Here is a 22,019-nt window from a genome sequence, read left to right as displayed (position 1 = left end):
CCGCCTTTGCCCACCTCCACCCAGCCCCAACCCCCCTTCCCTCTGGCCATGGCCACACTGTTGTCTGTGTCCATGGGTTATGCATGCAGACCATCTACACTGAGTCCCAAACCCAAATATCCAATGACTGACAAGATGTCACTGGATGTCTGTGAGCCTTTCAAACTCAGTGTCCCACATAGAATTAGTTACGCTTCTTCCCAAACTGGTTTCCTATTGGTTTCTTTACCTGAATAGCTAGAACCACCATCCAAGACAGAAACTTGAGCCATCCTAGATTTTTTCCTTACCTGCCGCAAATTGCTAAGCCACAGAACATCTACTTCCTCAATATCTCAAGTGTATCCCTTTTCCTCTTGTTGCTATAGCCTCAGTTCTTAAATTCAGACAAAAAGTACAAATGCATTATCCAGAGTCAGACATTCTCAAGCAGAGCTAGGACTAGAACCTAACCCCACGCTCCAGCATGGAATGTACTGGAATCCTGCTGAGGGCTGTAAGTGGCTCCAGACTCTTCGCAATGCTTGGAAACAGTGTGCCTTCCACGTACTGACAGTATGGTTGTAGAGGCTGAGGTCAGCAGGGCAAAGCAGCAAAAAGTGGGGAGTTTAGGAGTCAGAATATCTGCGTTTGACACCCACTTCCACCACTGAAGGTGAGCCTGGTTCAGTGGGTTACTTTCTCTGTGCTTCAGGTTCCTCATCTATAAAAACAATCATATTTCTTCACCCCTTTTCTGAAATCCCCAAAGCTCTGGAAACTAGAAGTTATTTTTTCGTTGTTGTTTTTTTTTTTTAAATGATTTGTCTGACAGCCTAACCTGACTTAACTGTAAGGATCTGATGGCAAAACCTGACCTGAACGGAACTTAAAGTACAACAATATCTGCATTCCGGAACATGCCTGATCTCATGGTTTGGAAAACGGCTGTGAACCTATAATAGCTACTTCACAGGTCGGTCCTAGGTTGGTTGCTAAGGAAATGAATATTTCAAAAGCAACTAGAAGAGTATGTGGCCCACAGTAAGCCTTATATAAGCATTTGACAAATAAACATTTCATGTAACAATTACCCCTAGAAATGAAGTGAGAAAAACAATAAACATTAGAGACAGAAAAGCCACTTTTGAATGGCACTCCAACCCCTTCCCCGCTCAGAACTACCCACTATTGGTGGGTAGTTCTGAAACTGGTGTGTATGAATTATTTGCATGCAAGTCTCTTGACTTTAGTACATATATATGTCCATAGTATGTATTTTTTAAGAACAACAAAGAATGATGGGTCCCAAACATCAACAGTGCTGAGACCGAGAAGCCCCACCCTCATCCTACATTCTTGTAGTTCCTGCGCATGCGTGCACTGCACACATGCCATCGCTATCTTTACACACCTGTCTGCCTCTCCTAGAATGCAAGTGCCCTGAGGGAAGAGACTATGGTTTAGCTATCTGGAAGGACTCAAGTATTTGCTGAATAAATGAATAAATAAGCCATAGGTCTTCCCATCACACTTTATCTACGAGGCATTTGGGAAGAAGGGCAGGTGGGAATGAGATTTAAGCCAGTGCATCCCTTCGAAAGGCTGACAGGGAAACATTTCTCCGTATTTGGGAGAAGTTCCATACCCAGGACTTCCACAGCTCTCTTTGGTAATTTTTAAAGACAGGGAATAAGTAAGTATCAACATGTGTTGAGTATTTACTGTGCAGCCAGCACTATGTTTTACAGGCGCTGACTCAACGTGGTCCTCACAAGGACTCCATGTGGGGGAATCAGTAAGACCCACTTGAAGAGTGAGGAACAGGAAGCACTGAGAGGTGAAAGGAACTCCAAGTTCACAGCCACAATTCCAGCAGGGGTGGCACCGGCATGGCGCCTTCTTCGGGGGAAAGGTAGGAGAGTTCTTTGTAAAGAGGTCCATTGCACTGTCAAACAGCTAAGGACCTGCTGCAAATATAACTAGTTTGTATCTGTGCCTGAGTCACATCTATATTCCCATTGAGGCGTATGAGTTTAAAATTAAAAAAAAATAGAGAGGACTACTAAAGACTTGAAATTTTAGTCATGTGTCACCTCAGGGGAAATTAATACTGATTTTGGTCTGCAATACCCAAGCTCAAATTGCAACTCCAGTAATAAAACAAGGGCTTGGAAAAACAAGCACCTGGGGCTGATGAAAGTAATGCATTTGTCACAGGGCAGGGGCTGAAATGTGGAGCTAAGTGTTCTCAGGGAAAAACATGTCAATACTAAATCTTTCCACCAACCTTTGATGGATGTGCTAATCTTCTCAGGTCAACAAGGCTCACCCTGGCAACACACCGTAATAACTTATTTAAAAGGCAGCTGGCTTTTTTTTTAAAATGGACCGTTCTATCAATCTTTAAATTTTCATTCTCAGAAATGCGTTCTCTTTCCAAAATGATATCTGCTATACAAAGTAAGAGTTCAATAATACCTTTTTGGCAACAGAGGAGACTGCAGAGGGGAGCAGGTTTGGGAATGACTGTTTTTTTTTTTGCCCTCAGTTCTGTGTGACATGAAAACTCTGTAAAGAGAACAAGAACAATGTGAGACAGGCCATTTCATTCACTAGAGCACCGGTCCACAAACTACTGGCCATAGGCCAAATCTGGCCCATGGCCTGTTTTTATCAATAAAGTTTTATTGGAACACAGCCATACCCACTTGTTTACTTATGGTCTATGGCTGCTTTCAGGCTGCAAGGGCAGAATTGAGTAGTCATGAGACAGAACGTGTGATCTGAAAAGCCAAAAAAATACGAACTCTCTGGCCCTTTGCAGAACCTGCATGCTGACCTCTGCGTGGGAGAAGAGTGGTCATCGTCTGGCTGCACGTTTGGGTCAGTGTCAGCAGGGGCAAATGGAGTGCCAGTAGGAGACCACAGTTGACACATTTAAGGCATTTAAGTTGGGTTAAATACAGAAGAAGGCATAAAAAGACATAAACAACTAAACAGTATCTCTGAGAACTTCAAAGAACTGTAAGTGTTATGCATATGAAATGATCATTTTATGTCAAAAGAAAATCTTGCAGGTAGACTACAGTACACACCCTGATGCTGAAAAATGCCTGGCTGATTATATTACCCCCATGACGGGCCCCCTGGCACTTTGGTGAACGTCTCAGTATAAATTCCCGTTTCCCCAAGAAAATGCACAGAAGCAGGAGGAGGAGCAAGCCCCAGAGGAAGGGAGCCCAGAAGCCAGGGCTCAGAACTTCAGCGGAATGACCGGCCAGTATTTGGGCCGCTTTCGGTCAAAGTGCTTGTTAAAGCTCAGCTGCACGGCGGCCTCCATGGCCTGGATCTTGGCAGCGCTGTCTCCGTACAGGCGCTTCATCTCGGCCTGGCGCTGCTCACCGGGCCTCTCGGACGGTGGTTCCATGGAGCGGGCTGTCTTGTAGTACAGGTCGTGGTCAGCGTTCACATAGTCCTCCAGGCGCTGTTCGTCCAACTGCTGCTGCCGCCCTAGGAACAAGACAATACAGTCAACTGGGGTGAATTCCATGGCACCCAGACTTAACGGCGGGCAGTCCGGCAAGTCCCCTTAGCTGTCCCTTTCAAACTGTGGACCCAGGCCCAGCTATGCCAGCTCGGATGTTCTCTAGATTCTAAGGCTCAACCTGCATCTTTTTATCTACTCAGTTATGAAGCTCATTGTTCACTTATCAGAGGGCTATATGCTGAGAGCAATGGCAAAAAGCCACACGGAAACATGGCACCCCAAACTATCAAACCTCTGGGAAGAGTCCTGAAAACACAGAAGAAAATGACACCACCTGGGTTCTTCTCCTTATCTACACCCCAGCCCATAGCCTGCCTAGCGAGGAAGGGCTGGTGGAGCTCCCTGGGTTTTAAACACGACACCAGGCAGGCAGGAAAATGCAGTGCTTCCTGGAAAGGCCAGTGTGGAAATAAGTAGTAGTTCCCACCACAAAAGAGGTGGTGGTGGTGGTGGGGAATGATTTTAGGTAATCCAGAAAGAGCAAGTGCTGGCAACAGAGAATGGCCATGATAACCAAGGATCCTTCCACGCATCCAAAACAGAAAGCGTACCAGGCGATGGGAGGTCCAGGGATTTAACACTTGCTGGAGGGTAGAAGGGCCGAGCAAGGCAATTCTGCAAATGGAACAGAAACCTCTGAGGTCTAATCTTCCTGCTGCTTAAACCTGTAACTTGGTGTCAACATCCTCACTATGGGATCTGACTTCCCACTTCACAGATGAGCTTAGGCAGCATTTCCAGCACCACGGGTTACATGCTTTCAATTCTATTCATTTCAATAGATTCGAGTACAGCCAGAAATGTTTATCCCCTCTCTTTTATTATAGCAAGTACTAACATAACTTTTATTCTTATGTAAATAAGCACAACATAAAAATATCAGAAAAACTGCCCTGGCTAGGTGTCACAGTTGGTTGGAGCATCAGCCCAATATGCCAAGGCTGTGGATTCGACCTTCAGTCAGGGCGCATGTAAGAGTCACCAATGACTGCATAAATAGGCACAACAACAAATCAGTGTTTCTCTCTCTCCTTCCCTCTCTCTCAAATCAATCAATAAATATTTTTAAATGTCATGCAGAAAAAAATGGGCTTAAAAATTACCAGCAAAACGATGCTACAAAAAGTCAAATGTAGCCTAAGCGAATACGTAGATTTTTTTCTAAGCTACTGTCAGGAACAGAGAAATTGATAGTAGAATGTGATAGTAGAACATCGATAGCTGCTATTGCTACCAAGAGAAATGCTACTAAGCAGGGAGTGAGGATGTTGTTGAGCTAAACCAACAACATAAATCATCCTTTTCTTGTTACAAAGAATGTAGCAGAAAGAAAGCTTAGTATGGAAGGGACGACAGAAGTGAACGAATCAAGTGTGAACGGAAAGTTATTTATGTTATTCACGCACAGTCACCCTCATAAATCCCGTTCTTTATAAATGACACCTAGGAGTCGGAGGGAAAGGGTTTTATCAACTTGGAAACATTATTAAAAATGTATGTGGCCATTTCTGTCTTAGCACATCTGCAGTTCATTTTCACACAAGGAAGCAGTACACGGATACGCCAAATGACTGTCAAAATAAATACCGTATCACTGTTACCTTATCCATGGAGAAGATATAATTGACTTACTGTGAAACGCAGACCGCAGCCAAAATATTGACCTAACATGCAAATGAACGGGAGCTCAACAAGCACTTGTTTCTCATTTGTGGTCTTTCTGATGAGCCTGAAACATCAGGATGCAAGTTGTTCCGTCTTTCTGGGTGTTCACATTCTATTCCCCACCGCACCCCTCAAGGACTACTCTGCTGAAGGCCTGGCACGGCCACATTAGCCAGGGACAATAGGGTGCCACCTGTGAGAGCCCCGCTGCTGGCCTGGAGGACGCGATCCCACACGTGGGGCCACGGGGGCCTAGGAGCCTCTGCATCTAGAGGGCGGAAGTTCCCAGACCACAGTCCTTTCACTCTCAAGTTTGTACGAAGACCATCATCAGCCTTCCTGACAGCTTTAGTGACACAGCAGATGTTCAACTTCCTGTCTAATCGGAGTCTCTGCGTTTTGAAGTTTAAATACACACTGGAATCTTCCCTATCTTAGTAAATGTTGCTCCCTGCTGTTAGGATATGTGAATATGAACTTTTTACTTCGGTATCTTCAGTTTCCTTTTCCTTATAATCTAACCTGGTTATCATGATGCTTCTTTCCGCCACTCTGCTGACAAAAACTGTCTCACCGATATTAAGTTGGTGTCTCCATTCTCTGTCAAGAGACATTTTCTCTTACTGTTGACATCTATGGACAAAACACTTAATACAAAGTGACCCCATCTGGCAGCCCATGAAGCCCGTGCAATTTTCCAAGTTCGCACTCGACATGGGCTCATGGGTTGCCATCACTGGATTTTAGTTTTAAACAAAGTTCACACAGTATAAGCATAAAAGATACAGGACTTTGCTCTGTTCTCTACTTGTATCTCCTTCCCATCTGGCCTTCCTCATGAAAAATATAAGGTCCAACCCTGTCCCCTCCCTGCCCACAAGAGGTTTGCAGGTTCCAGGTTTCCTGCACGGTGGATAGTTGTCCTCAAACATAGATCTAAGGGGCAGGAGGCCTGTGCCTTGCACTGAAAGGACAGCTAACGGATGGGCTGCAGGAGTCAGTCGCCTGTGGGGGAGGGGCCCTGTCGCCTACATTCGCCCCATCCCCAGCCCCAGGAGGACACCATGCCTGACACAAAGCAGGTGCTCAGGAAACGAGTGTTGAGAGAAAGTGCGGACAAAGGCCATACATTATTTTTTCCTTTGGTGAGCAGCTCTGTTTCTTCCAGATGGTCTGAAAGAAAAATGCTGACAGCCCAGGGATAGAGAAACAGATGCTGAAATCACAAACGGTGCTTGGAGGCACGCCCCTCACTAGGTCCCTCAGAGCCTGCATGGCGGAGAGGCTGGGGGAGCAGGCACAGGAGGGCCCCAGTAAGTTGGGGTCTGATTTGTTCCCTTCCATTTGAGCCCCTTCACCTCCATTTACTCACACAATTAAAAGAAATTGTTCTAAGGCTGGACTACATATTTGGAAACCAGCCAGCTTAAAACCAAATACCCTCAGACTGGCCGAAAGTGCTTTGGTGTACACTGACCTACGGGATGAAGCAAGCCTCAGGGTGGGAGAGAGTCCTTTGAAGGCATCCACTTATTCTGGTTTCTATTTACTGCTTCCTTCCTCCCACTGAAAGGAAGGATTCTTCTTAATCACTGGTAGTATTTCTTCTCAAAACATGGTGAGGGCTCCTCCAACCCGATGGACCATCAGCTGACTGGAGCAGAGAAGGAGGGACTGTCACACCTCAGACATAACTGAACAGGGACCTGGTCGGGAGTGGGGGGGGTCACTTTTACTGAAAACAGCCATGCGACTCGATCTTACCAAGAGCCCTTTTCTTCTAGGATACTTGGTCATGGGAATTTGTTGGAATACAAACCATAACCTTTTTAGATTCCAGCACCAGGTTGTAGTGGGTTGACTAGTGTCCTCCCAAAATTCACATCTGCCCGGAACTTCTGAATGTGACCTCATTTGGACACAGGGTCTCCGCAGATGTGAGGAAGGGAAGGATGGAGGTGAAGGGAACGATGGAGATGAGGTCACACTGGATTAGGGTGGACCCTATCCAAGGAGTGTGTCCTTATGTGAGACAGAGAAGGGCAGCTAGAGACACAGGGGGAAAAGCATGCAAACCCGGAGGCAGGGCTTGCAACTATGTTGCCACAAGCCAACCAACATGAGGAGCCAGGAGAAGCTGGAAGAAGCAAAGCCCTAGAGCCTTTGGAGGAAGTGTGGCCCTGCCAGCACCCCCAACTTTGCGTTTCTGGGCTCCAGAACTGGGAGAATGAATTTCTGCTGTCCTAAGCCATCCAGCTGGTGGTAATTTGTTACAGTGGTCCTAGGAAACTGATGCAGGGTGAATATGCAGATAGGGTTAATGCAAGAAAAACACTCAGGATTGCACTGTTAAGGAGCAACTCTACTGGGTTCATCTGGGTTCAGGATATGTGACAGCGATATTTTTGCCTCACTCGATACATTTACGTGATGTTACTGATAGAGACTTGCAGTGCGTAGAGGAAGAAAAAAATCACGGAAAGTGACTTGGCCTCTAGGGAACCTCACATAGCAGGAAGACATGCCTTCAGTATTCCACAGATAATTAGCCTGAAGGCAGAACATTTTGGAGGACAAAGCACTAAGACAAATGAGTGTTAAAGAATGTTAGTTTTCCAGCATTAGCATGTCTTTCTGATTATAGTCACTGCTACATTGCTAGAATTAATGATCTTCACACAACCGAGTGAAAGCACAGGCTTGATTTATATCGGGAATGCCTCGTTTCTGACTTGTCAGCAACACACCCAGAACACAGGTGCAGACCCGGAGCCATTTCTGATGGGTCTTCTATCCTCACCCCACATCCCTCAGTCCATGACACACGCACGCCTGTGGACAACCACCATGTCCATTTGTAGAATAAAAGGGCATTTCCATCCCTCCCTCCCACTTTTCTGCAGCCTTTCACACATTTCTTCTCACTGATTGGCTTTATGCATGTCTCAACATCTGGACTGGATGAAACGCTCACACAGCGGAATTATGCTCAATCAGTGTGATTCCACACTCGAATCTCATTGACTTAACCAAGATGACTCATTAAATTCTGGGGTGGAAACTTTGTTATATTCTGTAGGTTTTCCGTAGAGGGGGACTGAAGGAGCACCAAACAGATGGGGGTCCAGCCCACTGACAGAGTCTAAACCTCCCTCCTCAGGTAGACATAACACAGTGGGGCAGATGTCTCCCATCAAATGTAAGGAAAACACCCCGGGGCCATTGGGTAAGAACAGTACTTTGAGTGCTGAGTGGGGCTGGACTACCTCCTTTCTTTCTCTCTCCTTCCCAATCGACCCCATCACTACTCAAAGCTTAGGGCATATTCCATTTCTCCACAACTAGCCCATGGAGCTCCTTCCCCGATTACCAAGTTCACTACTGGTGGTCAGCACTCTACCCCGCTTTGCAAAAGGAACCATGGACCACACCGCAGATGGCTCTTCTAGGTACCACTTTTTCATTTATCTCCCCTTCCCACCTGGGTTTGCTCTTTCCGAATATGTCCCTGTTTTGACTCAACACCTGACCCCAAAACACATGATACATCTCTGATTGGCTGAAGCCCGAGACAACAGTGGCAGTGTTTGTTTCAGGGGACTTTCTTGTCTATTGCAAATGATAACTTGCACCTGTTTTCCCGCTAAGACTTAGGATGATAATCCTGTAGAACCAGTCGGTGGTTATTTATACCAAAAACTATGTTTCCTTAACTTAGCAATAAAGATTTCCCCCCAAGAAACAGGTAAGAACACAGCCGACCTTCAAAACGTCACGACTGCCATTTTTCCTGTAAGTAATGTTACCACTGAAGTTTTAAATAATGGAAACATCTCATGAGGAAATGATGACATAACAGAATCAAAAGCATGCTTGTTCCCACTGCACAAAAGGTCTTTATCCGACGTAATGTTTTGTTATCATTGAAGGGTGTTCAATTAGAGTTTATCTGGAAGAGTAGTGATCACAACAAGCAAGAACATGCCGTCTATTCTGAAGGATTTTATCCTAAGAAAATATTACATAAGATTCAGATGAGGAAAAGCTAAATCCAATTTAGCTATGTTTTTCCTTTGCTAGTAATATTTTATAAACTTCTGTGTTCTCTAAATGATTCACATTCAAAGTTGAATTTGCCCTTATTGAAGAAGCAGCTTCTAGTGGCTCAAAGAGCAAAACAAAAACAACTGTTACCAAGTATGCACACTCTCAGGTACTACTCAGGTCCCTTATCTCTTTAATAATAAGCATTTCCTGACCGTGTATGGAGCTAAACCTCAGGTACATTCTAGTAATGGCAAAGGCTTGGACAACACCCCGGGCGTTCAAATTACTTATGTCTGAATTCCATCATTCATTGCTGCCTGAAGGAACATGTATTCATCCTATATACCCCCCAAAGTGCTGTTGAAAAAAACAGTGCTGGTGAACCGCTGCCCATGATTTTGTTACTGGGGGTTCAGGGCTAAGCCCTGGCAGCTACTTCTAATAGACAAGCAGGTCTTTAGCAGTAAGAGTTTGGCACCAAAGCCTGTTCTCACCCTCACCAGACACTTCTCACATCTCCTAGGGACTTCATAATGCTTTCAGGACAGACTGCAGGGCCCAAGAGCATGACAGGGACTCGAGGACAAGTAGTGTTGAATTTTGCTACAAATACACACTTTCCAAAGCACAGACAAGTGGAAGCTCGGTGTGTTCAGGGCTGTGATTAGTAATGTGCAAGTGGGTTCGTTTTTCCAGCCCCAGTATTTTACTATATCATGTCCAACAAGAATGTCCTAGAAATGGAACTAAATGACTAAACCTGACAGACACAAAAATTTAATTCTTTGGTGTTTTAAATCTTTAAATGTTAAATATTTAGATCAATTTAAGAGTGTAAGTGCTGCCTAGAGCAGAAATATAGCACTTTGTTTGAAGTCACAGAACATCTTTATCAAAAAGGTACAGGATCGGAATCAAGCACTAATCAGGACAAACAGTTACCAGAGTAAAATCAGTTTGCAGTGAATAGTCCACAACAAAGGATGAGCTATAAGCAACTAACCATAACAACTAACGTTTCTTGGGCACTGACTTTGTACCAAGCACCATTCTCTAACTTTTTTCTTATTACATCATTTAATCTTCATAATTACCATTGCATTAATTAGAATCCCCACTTCACAGGTGAGGGGGCTGAGGCTCAGAACAGTTAGGGCAGGGGGCCCACAAGAGGGTTAAGAACCTCTGGCTCAGAAGTGGGGGAGCCCATGATTTGAGAAGTTCTGCCACAGCTGCACTGGGAGTGAGGCTAAGGATGAAGACTGTAATAGTTTTCATCAAATTCCCCTTTCTGTTGGTTTGCTATCTAGACCATAGTAAAGCAAACACACACCACATTTTCCTCACAGAGGCGATAACATGTTTCTGGTACACTTTCCATCCCACTCACAAAGACAACTCTTGCAGGGGGATTGTATTAGTTTCCTAGGGCTGCCATGACAGAGCGCCCAAAACTGGGAAGCTTAGAACAATGGCTCACGGTTCTGGGGGCCGGAAGTCCGAGATCAAGGGTCAGCAGGGCAGGGCCTCCCTGGGCAGGGGAGGTGCCAGGGAAGGGTCTGTTCCGGCCTGTCTCCTGGTTTCTGGTAGTTCCTTGGCTGGTGGCAGCAGAACTCCGGTCTTCACGTGGCATCCTCCCTGGATGTGCCTGTGTCCAAATGTCCCCCTTTTAGGGCACCAGTCCCACTGGATTAGGACCCACCCTAATAACCCCATTTTAACTTGATTCCCTCTATAAAGACCCCATCTCCAAATAAGGTCACATCCCGAGGCCTAGGGGGTGGGGGTTAGGACTCTAATATATCTTTTATAAGGGACATAAGTCAAGCTGTAATAGTGATGATAACAGTGCCATTTGGAGCCTTGGAGGAAATGAAGGAGATTTAGGAACACTATCCAACAAAATTTGAAGTTCACCAACTTTATAAAGCGTTCCAACCGTAACTCACTTGGTAAAATGTCTCACAGAACCATAGCAAGTTCACTACTTTGTGGGGTAAGATTAGAAAACCTCTGTTTTAAGGCTCATCATTGATAACAAAATACTTCATTCATTCATTCATTCAAAATAATAGTAAGTGCCAGCCACAAAGTAAGAGATAATTTGCATGACTTTTTAAAACCTACTGGATTCTGACAAAGGCGAGAGGGCGGAACAGATCAGTGTGCACCTGAACAGAGTAGCAAAACGCCTAGCAGTTAAACAGATGTTCTTCCCCATATCTGTGACTGAACCACTCACCCTGGAAGAACACTTTTCATTATCTTATGTTCATTTCATTCACGTCTATCTTGATTGGATAACTATATCAGGTTTATTTGAAATCAGCAGATATTTGAAAATGGCCTTTTTGAGGACCGGGGTTTATTCCTATCCTCAACCACAACTTTTATTATAAAATTATCAGTTTCTTAGAGGGGGGAACAACTTCTGGTAAGGACAACAGAAATAAGCCCTATCACCACCATATTTTCTTTTTTAAAGGAACAAGGAACACTCCAACCAAATGTGCACATGGGCCAATGGCTACTTTCCCTCAGGCGCCAGACTAATGGTTATTTTGTATGTATTTTGAAAAAAGCTTGACTTCATTTCTGGAGATCCAGGAGAGAAATGTATTCTATGTGTAATATAAAGTACTGTTTGAAAAGTACTTGTTTGGGTGTACTTTCTAATGCACATCAAAGAAGTCAACAGTTTAATCAAAAGAAGGGAAGTTGAGGGAGAATGATGGGCAAAGACACCCAAGGGCATGTCGTGGCATCTGTGAACACTCGCCGTTGTTATGAAAACATGGATCATTGAAAACAGAACTGCAACTCTTCCGAGGCTTCTATGTTTCTATTTACTAACAATCATAGGCAAACTGTCACATCATTAGTGATACAAACAATACAAACAATATCGAGACTCTATAGTGGTTATAATAGGCAGCAAATAACAGATATGTGTATATCTGATCTGTTACGGACACTTAAACTGTAAATGGTCTGATAATCTTAATAATAAGGAGAGCACCAAAAGCAGTTCTAACTCTTGGAGTAAGAAATAAAAAAAAAAAAGAGACAATTCCTGCTTTCTGACTGAAGATATAAGACCATTCCCACAAGTCTGCAGCCCCAGGCAGATCACCTCAATGCAGCAGGATTGAATCAGAAAGTTTGAGTACTAGGCATTTTGTTATTGTTTTGGTTCATGGCAACCTCTGCTCTGAGGGGAGGGAGCCTACCATTTAAGATTTGGCAGCTCTGGAGCACCAGGGAAGGCTCAGAGCTATCTGCCTGTGACCTGGCAACAGTATTTTAGGAACCTAGCTGTCGTAGGGACAGAAGCTAATCCCTATGTTTGTGCATGAAGAAAATGTGTGGTCATGTACCATGGAACAAGTCAGTCAACCTTCTGAAGGCTCACCTTCCTCATCGGTAAAGTGGGTTTAATATCTTGAGGGCCTGTTGTGTAGATTAGGGAACACATATGTGTACACATGTACACACACCCACATGCACATGTACACATGCACACACATGCACGCATGCACACTCTCTGTCTGGTGGAGTCTCTAACATTCAATAAATGTGAGACACACTACTGGGTTGAGCTTTGTTCTAGAACTTAAAAAAAAAAAAGCCCTATATTGAAACAGCTCTGGAAACTAATATAATTGAGGTGCAGCATCAGCATAGCTCTTCCAAGGTCAGGATTGGCTATGGAATAGTCTCTGTGCTCAGCCGAGGAGTGAGAAAGTAACCTGACATAGCCTAGGGAAGATACAACAGCAGAGTGCAGGGCGAGAAGAGGAAGCATGCACTTACGCCGCTCTTCCCTGTGCCTCTCTGTCTCCGCAAAGTACTGGCGCAGCTCCTCGGTGATCTCCATGTTGCTGACGTCGCACTCCACCCCCTCATCTGAGTCGGTGTCCTCCTCGTCTTCTTCCTCCTCCTCTTCCTCCGCAGCCCAAGCCCGGACTTCTCTCGCGCTGTCAGGACCGTGCGGCTCAGGCCATGGGGAATGTGCATGCCTGCAGCAGGAGCTCTGGGAAGCCCAGTAATGGCCCCAGGAGGACTGGGGAGACCTGCCCTCCTCAGCATAAGGGCCCTGGGGATGACCTTTGGGAGTGCAGTACCATGGGGACCTGACGTAGGACTCCACGGCCTTCCAATAAGCCATCTGGTGGCTTCGCATCCAAGCCATTGCTTGATAATAATGACGCCAGTATCTTGCATATGCCGGGTGATGAGACCAAGGCTCCCCAGTTCCCGATGGCGCAGCCTACAAAGTCAAGGGAGGTGTCGGCTAGATACCACATGTCATCCCCAAGAGATAAAAGTAGGTATGATAAAAGAGACATGATAGGTCCATGCTCACCAGACACTGAGTGTACACATACTTGCTCTGAAGTATGTGTACATGAGGTACACACAGCACAATCAGCTTAAGGTTATGGCCATTAAAAAGCGGGACAGAAGCTAATAATGGTCATTTTTAGAAAGGATGCGCGGAGAGAGAAGGACCGGACATCTATTCCCTTGGCCCTTTCTATCCACTGTAGTTAAGCAACTAGTTCCAAGTGAGAAAGCCAAGAACCACATGGATGAATGAATGGGATGTTGTTTTCTGCTTTCCCCTTTCTGCCCCCCAAACGCCTGCCAGCCCAGCCTACTTCTCCTCAGTGCCTGGGACAAAAGATGCCGGCAATGCACCCAGTGGTGCTTTTACTTTTTATTTCTGATGTATTTCTTTGCCATTCTCAGCCATGGAGTGAGAACACCAGGATGTTGAAGACTCCATTTACCTTTTTCTCTTATGTGTTAAACAAAATCTTACCTGTGATGCCATCTCTGATTGCGAAAGTCCAAAGGGGCACCGAAACTAGGAAAGAACAACCACAGGGCAAACAGCTGGTCAGCACGGGCAGGGTGTGACATTTGTGGGTGATTTGTAGTTTGTCGAGCAGCCCCTTGGAGGGCGCCTCTTCCCAGGACAGTGCCTGGCCTTCACACAACTCACCCCTATGGAGCCTGGCACATGCGCATGGCCTTGTGGTCTGAAAAGGAGGGATCCCCTCAGGCATGACTAAGTGGCTCAAAAGACCTGGTTTTGCCAAGTCCTTGTTTCTCTGTTTTCTTTTTCTTTTCCAATTACAGTTTACTTTCAATATTATTTTGTATTGGTTTCAGGTGTTCGTGTAAATAGTTAGTAGTTACTATGTATATAAAAAATAATACACAGAGCACGAGCTAAAAATGGACAAGGATATTGTTTTATTTACCAATGCTTAACTCAAATTTAAATTAAATTTGCGTGTCCCTGAGGCTGGAATAAACTATATCTTGTCAACTCACTGGAAACCTTTGTTAGGTCTTGCCCTCAGAGTGGGACTTGGAGAAGACTCTAACAGGGGTTTCCAACCTTTTGGCATCTCTGGGCCACACTGAAAGAAAAGTTGTCTTGGGCCACACGCTAAATCCACTGTGACACGTCATCACAAAAAAAATCTCATCATGTTTTAAGTAAATTTACGATTTTGTGTTGAGCCTCATTCACAGCCATCCTGGGCTGCATGCGGCCCGTGGGCTGCAGGTTAGACACCCCTGCAAGACATCTCTCCAGCTTGGGTTGTGCCCTGTGCTTGAAGCCCCCCCTCAATGGGCCTTATTTTGGCTCAGATTGCGAGACGCACCTCTCAGCCAGTGTGGGACATGGCGCTGTCCCTGTCTGACCACTTTGCCCCTGTGCAGGGGGAGAAACCCTTTCATGGAGACCCTCCACCAGGCCTCAGGTGCAGAATGCCTTTGCCCAGCAGCCTTGCTCTACATGGGAGGCTCCTCCCCCCAACTGCCTACCTGCCTGTGATTTACTGATAGGGCAGGAAATACCTAAAGGTAAAGTTCAGGCTGTACCATTTACAACCTATTTAAAACAGGCTTTGAATATTTTTTCCTCCTGTTCAGGAGTTCAGAGCTACTAAAATGACAGTCTACACTAGAATGTGCTTTAAAAAGTGAATAACAATAAGATAAAACAAAACAAAATAAAATAACAAAAACAGTAAGTCTAAAATGCATGAGAATTGAAGCTCCTGTGAAATTGGAGCTCCTGAGAATTGAAGCTATTGTGCTAGTGAAAATCACTAACACAATACTAACCCAATATGTCGCTGAGCAGTTACTTAGCATCTGAAACTTTAGAAATCAGATATGAAGGAGTGCTATTTTTCTAACTTCTCTTAATCACAGGATAACATTTAAACAACTCCGAGTCTTAAGAAATAAACTTGACTTATTTCGTAATCTCGATCAGATGTTTTGCTATGGGTACTGTTGAAAACTGCAATGTGAAAATGACTTCTTTTAACATTTAACCTAAAAGAGAACCATTTCCCTTCTTTTTAAATATTTAAAAAAAAAAACTTTCAAATAGGGTATTTCCAAGAGGGCTGACATGACCTTCTGTCATTTTACCTCATACATAGCCCACATTTCCTGTTCACCGTTCTAAATTCAGAAACTCATGCACATGTAGTGAATGTAAACTGGGAAAAAGTGAACAGATGTGGTGAAAATGTACGTGCAAATTTAGTTCCCATTACTTTGAAACTATACATTGAAAGGTTTAAAACATGTGCCATTATCTGAAAACCTGGCTCACTGCTGTGTGCTGTACAGGTTATTGAGGAAATATAAAATGCAATGCGATTCAGGGGCTAACCGCCCGGAGAAATAAGACTAGCACAGAATGAAATTCCGGTAGAAATCAGCACATGCTTGAGTGCTAAACCGTAAGGTGCAGCCTTTAAGTGGCAAATTCACTCCAGCCAGTTTTCATCTAGCACTGATATCTGAATCGCTGAGAGCCTGCAGTGCATAATGACATTAAAGTGAACTCCAGTATGTCTTAATCAAATTTGTTTTAGAAGATTAACAAGGAGCATAGAAATTAGATTAGAAAAGTCAAGGAGACATCTGCACGTCTTCTAAAGAGTAAGAGTTTTGAACCCAGACTTCTATGCCCTATAAAGTGTGCTTAGAACCAGATTAATATGAATATTAATGATCCCAAATGGGGAAGTGTGACAGCCTCAAGTATTAATAAACACTATTGTCACTGAACACTACTGCAGACCTCAGAAAATCCTGTTTTTATTCATAATTGGGACAATCCAGCCTGGCTTTAAAAGTTGGAGTTACCATATTCTGCAAATGTATGAGGCAGCATCTGAGAGGTCCACTCTGTGGAGTGAGAAGTGTAGGAAGATGTGATAAAGTAGGCAACTGTTTAAGAAGTTCAAGTGTAATCCATCATGTCCTCCAGGCTGCTCGTTGTCTATGGCTGTGATTAAAAAGGTGGAGGGAGTGCTAATTTGAGGAGAGATTACTTATTTATGCCTTTAATTCGACCAGTCATTTGATAAAAGGGCTGCCATGTTACGCTGCCTTAGAGATCACGCAAGGCACACTGAACATTTTTGCAAGACAGACTCCAGGACCATGAGCTGAGATGCTCAAAAAAAAGCCAATTCCAGCATTTGACGCAGAAGCAGCTCTGATTCAGACCAGTGTGCTGACTATTTATAAAGTGTACCAATTAATCAGTTAAAGTGCTAGACTCTTTTAAGACCCAGGACATTAAGAAAAGATGGATTTATATTAACGATGGAATACAAGTGACTTTGTCCTCAACTGTAATGCTGCCTGCACTGTTGTGGACGCTAGAACATTTACTATCAAATGCCAAACATCCTAGTTCTTCCTCCCCTTCCATTTGGAAATCACTGGGGCAACTTCGGATTCTCACACTTAGACTCGCATAGGATGAGTGGAAGCAAGACAACGGGGATTACAGCCAACAATCTCAGTGACCAGTTCCTACTATTTGGGACAAAGGAATCATCTCCATGACTAAATAAGCAAATTGAACCATGTCTTAAAGACCGACATAGACATTTAGAGACTTAAAGGAAAAAAAAAAACCTCAACTCCCACAAAAGAGTATCAATCAACAGGTGTATGTTAGAATACACCCGCGGTGCCACAATTTCTGATGGACGCTCTACCAGCTGCTGTGTGCAAGGCAGTGACCCAACAGGGAGAAAAGGGAGAGTTCCCAGTGTCTAATCACTGAAACAAGGAATCCATATTCTTCCCTGCTGGCTACATCAGTTACCTCCCAAGGGAAGGGTCCTGTTAACTTGTTAAAGTTTGTTACTCTTTCCACATACAATGTTTAAAGACTTAATAAGACACCTGGGTTTCTGAAAGGGCAACATTAAAATAATTCTAGACATTAGAGCAACACCGCCATCAGACACCATTACCATTGCAAAGAACAGAATGCGTACGGTTGCAGCAAAACTCCCATGCCTTTTCACTGGTCTTTACTTTCATCTTTCATTCCCCACCTCCCTGGGAGTGTCCCCTACTCTATAATGGCGCGCACTTCGGGGACTGAACAGCCACTTTCTTTTCTAATGGGACGGCGCAGCTGAAAGAAAAGAGATTGGCAATGTCAGGGCAGGCCCGGATCCACAGCACTACCAACCGGGCAGCCCTCCCCAGTGAATACAATGGCAGAATAGTCACTGCCCAGCTGAGCCCCGGCAAGTACAGAGACTGAATTCATTGTCTGTCCTCAACCAGCAGAAAAGGAAGGAATAAAAACAGCATTGAGGTCATTCACTGAACACTGCTGAGGCCCACAGGCAAGACACTGCCCCTGAGTCATCAACAATGTATTTTCCCAGAAAGCCTTTCTGAGAAAATGTACTCATTCTTCATTGAATCTGCTTATCCTGGAAGATACATTTTGACATGCATAAGTGTACATGAATAACGACGGACAAGAGCTTTGAAGTTTTCAATGGATACACTGTGGCTAATTTCATCAATTAAAAAAAGATCCACAAATAAGTAATGCGCCTTTGTTCAAAAGTAGTGGCATTGTGTATCTTCTTTTCATTGCATATTTAAATTCTTATAAATATAGGATGCAGGGTGTGTCACAGCAACCAGATAAATAAAACCACAAATACCCCTGGAAACGATAAATCTATAACCGCATTTTCCTCTCTATCCTCCTTTTCCCCTAGAATTCTGAAAATTAAATATATGAAAAGTCACCTGCTTGGATTTTTGCAAAGAAACACATGGAAAGTCAGTCATGAAATAAGTTATGCTGGTTAAAGCCCTGAAACTTGAGTGGTCCCTGTTAGGCTCCTTCTGATTTGGTTCCCTGAGCCAACCAGGTAATTTGAGGGATCCAATTAGGCCTACCAGTCCACTGTTTCAAGGCAGAGGGAAGGGGGGGGGGCGTTTCTGCTGGAGATCACTCAAAATATGTGAAAGTACAGAGAGAAACCTGAATTACATAAATTGAGTCATGCAATTCTAAGGGATCTCTTGTATACAGTAATAACCGTAGTAGAATGGCTGTCTTTCAACAACACGTGCAATGGCAGGAACTTCCCCAACTAAGAAAAATAATAAAATGAGGCTTTTTGAGAGCACCGTTTCCTGCTCCCACCCCCAGCCGCGTGATAAGGTTGGCAAGTTCATCTGGCCTGATGCCTGGATGGGCTCTCTCCTGTGGCTGTGCGTGGTCCCTGCACAGTGTTTTGGGCATCAAAGATGGCTGAACGGTCTTCCGCTCTCAGCAGTCCAAGCTCCATCTTTCAGACACGGGCCTCCCACAAGTGCACAGGCTTTTGTGTTCAGTAAGCCCACATCTTTCTGTCTCTAACAGCCACTGTTAAAACTTATGGGCAAGGGAGCCCCCAAACGGAGTTTTATTTCCTCTTCCCTCAAACCCAAACCCCAGTTTACGCTCTTCTGGGTGTTGCAATAAGTAATGTCACAACAAAGGCACAGCCCAGGGAAGGAGAAAGACTGAAAGGATGTAGTTAATTCTTCTTTATAACATTACATTCTGCCACAGAATGACATTGTTTCATTTGTCCTCAAGAGTGCTAGATTTGTGAATGGATTTATTTACAAGTTCACCAATTCCCTATGTGACTAACATCAGAATCAGAAGTGAAATATGAGGACATCCCAAAACAAAGTTACCCTCTGATCCATGAACCCAACAGGCAATGCGAAAGCAGAAAACTGAGGCAACTGAGGACATACAAATAATACAAGTCATAGAAGGAAACAGATAAGATCTCTTCACTGCAAGTTTATGCTTCATACAGTAAAACCTCGTGTGAGCATAAAGGAATAAGGGTTGAACAATCAGGTATTACAAGTTAAGAGCCTACCAGCAAAACCCACGACTAGTTTAACTTGGTTAAGACCATCAGTAGATTTTAGGAGCCTTATTTCAAGTTTTACTTCTATAAACATATACATGGTAATTGCATGTTAATGTCTCTTTTCTGAATGCACACAGCACTCACTATGCCTCACTCATTTGGGTGTTTAATCAATTACCTGAAGGCATGGATTCTGCAGTCTATTTTTTTTAAATGTCCTATTTTCCTTCCAATATATAAAAAAATCATAGCTAATATTTCCTGTTCCTGGATGCTGTTGGGATTGCTGTTTCCCAATAACACTCTCTCCTCCTACCCTTACCCTTCCTGAAATCCCTGAATAGCTAGTCACTCAAATATTATAAAGCTCCAAACCTTTTCAGAAAGAAATTTGAATGCATTAATGTTTTGAAAATATATTTTCAGTTCATCTGATCAACCCTAGTTCTACTTCCTTCACTTGTTCACTTTTGTCACTGTTCTGTAGCTGGATTTGCAGTTGTAGAGCAGCCGATCCCAGAGTTCTGCAGCAAATTTGGCCTTTCCAACCTCTGCTCCAGGCTAGTGGTTCAATAACCCCTAACCCTCTCATTGAGCCCCATCCTTCAATGGTGGATCCTAAAAACCACAAGGCCTTCCCCATCTGTCAAACAGTTTTAGAATGAAAGTTTCTCTGGAGCTTTGGTTTATATACTTTCCCAGCAGGGCAATGAGCATATGTAGGGGATTTGTACACCTTACAGTGAACTTGCTTCAGTTTAAGCCTATGTCAAGTTCCTAACAACATTTCTGTTCACATTGCCATGGCAGAGACTGCTACTTCTATAAGCTATGTAGTTAGAAATTGCATTTTTAGAGTAAATAACACCAGAAGTCTTACTTGTGTTACTAATCTTTAGTCTGGACTTTCAAGTAATGTTCCAAATTTAGGTGCAAGACAGCTGAATACAGAACCCAGCCTGTGAAACAACTTTAACAATCATTCCTGAAAAAAAAAATTGTTCAGAACCAACTGGCCTGTAATAAGGGACTCGGGATTTCAAACCTAAAATGTACTTCGTTGGCTGCTGGTTCAATTCAAATACTGAGGAAGAAAAAAGGGCAAAGACATTCTCCACTTCACAGGCAAGGCGCATAAAAGACCACAGGTGCAAATGTTCTCCAGACAACTTCCACCCAAACCCCTGACTTCCCACAAAGATTAAAGTGCGAGGGGAAATAAAGCACCGACTTTTGAGAATAAGAACCAATACTCTAGACATCCCTCCACGCATGAGGCTGCCCTCGCTTAACACAATGTTACTGGCACTTCAGAACTACATGGCGGGGGGCGGACTTTAATAAAAAGACCGATGCCTAGGCCCTGCTTCTGGGGATATGAATTTAATTAATCTGGGACGGAGGCCTGGGCATCAGAATTTTAAAAGTCATATAGTAATTGTCATGCTCATCAGAGCTGAGAGCTTCTGGAACCCGTCCCTTCTCACATATAACCGCGGGATGATAATTACTACGACAGTGTGACAGCCAAGCTCTCGGCTCTGGAGGCTTCCAGGCTCCACCTTCACTTCCCAAAGAAAACCCAGCCGTCCCCAGAGTCACCTCGTGGGCTCGTGGCTTGCAGATCCTGGGCGGTGGGACTGCAGGGACCTATTTCCTGTGGGTCGAGAATGGGAGTAGCTGTCGCCTGGGCGACTAGTGAGCTTCCGATTGGTTTAGGTAGTCACTGCGCGCCGGAAGACCCGCCCCGCCTGGGTCCTGCGTGACGACACACTCGTGGCGCGTTCTGCACCACACTATGGGGCGGGCTCAAGGTGAAAGTCCACCTCTTCGGCTGAGAGTGGGAACCGCTGGTGGCAGGTGCTGGGTGCAGAGCACTTACGTGCAGCGCCCTGGTCGCGGCACTAGAGTTTGGACCCAGGCGAGCGCCCGCGTCGGGCAGCTGTATCTGTGCCAATGGGTTAACTGAGTGAGAAGACGAGGGTCGTTTCTGCACGACCCAGGTCCTTGGAATAGTTTCTTGGCTTTTGACATTTCGCTCTTCCCTCAAGGGAGAGTGGTCGTGGTTCAGGGAAACGGCCAGGCTTTGAAAATAGCTACCCAGATCTGAGTTTGAGCGCGATTCTAGCGCTTAGTTTATTAACCTCCGCCAGCCTCAGCTCGTGAATAATAAGATGTGAATAATACCTAGTGCACAATGCCCGGTGCGTTAGAGCACACAAATAGTGCCCACTAACATTATTTTTTATCATCACAATCACTGTCAGCAATACTTTCCCTGTTAGTGTCGCAGAGGATTCAGTAATAACCAAGTATAAACCACTCGAAGTCTGAGTAGCTTATTTTTCTGGGGTATCTTGGCAAACTATGGCAAGATCCTTAAAAGGGGGTGTACTTTAGTTCTAGAATTTTCACTTTTGGGAAATTATTGCAAGAAAAAACAGATGTAAACTGGATGCTCATTGCAGAATTAATAAGTGGAAACTGGAAACCAGAGGAGATGGCTAAGTCGGGCTAACTAATGTCAT

The 22,019-nt window shown here is 44.4% G+C and overlaps 1 protein-coding gene across 1 annotated transcript; it reads right to left on the bottom strand.

Annotated features, from left to right (window-relative positions):
• Nucleotides 1–43: 43 nt before the first annotated feature.
• GEMIN8 (gem nuclear organelle associated protein 8) lies at nucleotides 44–21,202 on the bottom strand. Its single transcript, XM_045856129.1, has 4 exons — nucleotides 21,094–21,202; nucleotides 14,067–14,111; nucleotides 13,055–13,511; nucleotides 44–3,492 (listed from the first exon to the last, which is right to left on the bottom strand). Exons 2-4 carry the CDS (start codon nucleotides 14,076–14,078, stop codon nucleotides 3,236–3,238), a joined length of 726 nt encoding a protein of 241 aa, XP_045712085.1. The 5' UTR covers nucleotides 14,079–14,111; nucleotides 21,094–21,202; the 3' UTR covers nucleotides 44–3,235.
• Between the last annotated feature and the right edge of the window lie 817 nt (nucleotides 21,203–22,019).

Source organism: Phyllostomus hastatus, unplaced genomic scaffold, assembly GCF_019186645.2.
Source record: "Phyllostomus hastatus isolate PE091 unplaced genomic scaffold, TTU_PhHast_1.1 phas_scaffold_12, whole genome shotgun sequence".
NCBI classification, from domain to species: Eukaryota; Metazoa; Chordata; class Mammalia; order Chiroptera; family Phyllostomidae; genus Phyllostomus; species Phyllostomus hastatus.
Note: the sequence above shows the minus strand (reverse complement) of the source record. Positions and strands in the feature narration are given on the sequence as shown.

Coding starts and splice junctions, on each gene's coding strand:
- GEMIN8 (XM_045856129.1), bottom strand. Junction 3,493..13,054: donor GAGGCACAGGGAAGAGCGGC/GTAAGTGCATGC, acceptor TCTTGTTCCTAG/GGCGGCAGCAGCAGTTGGAC.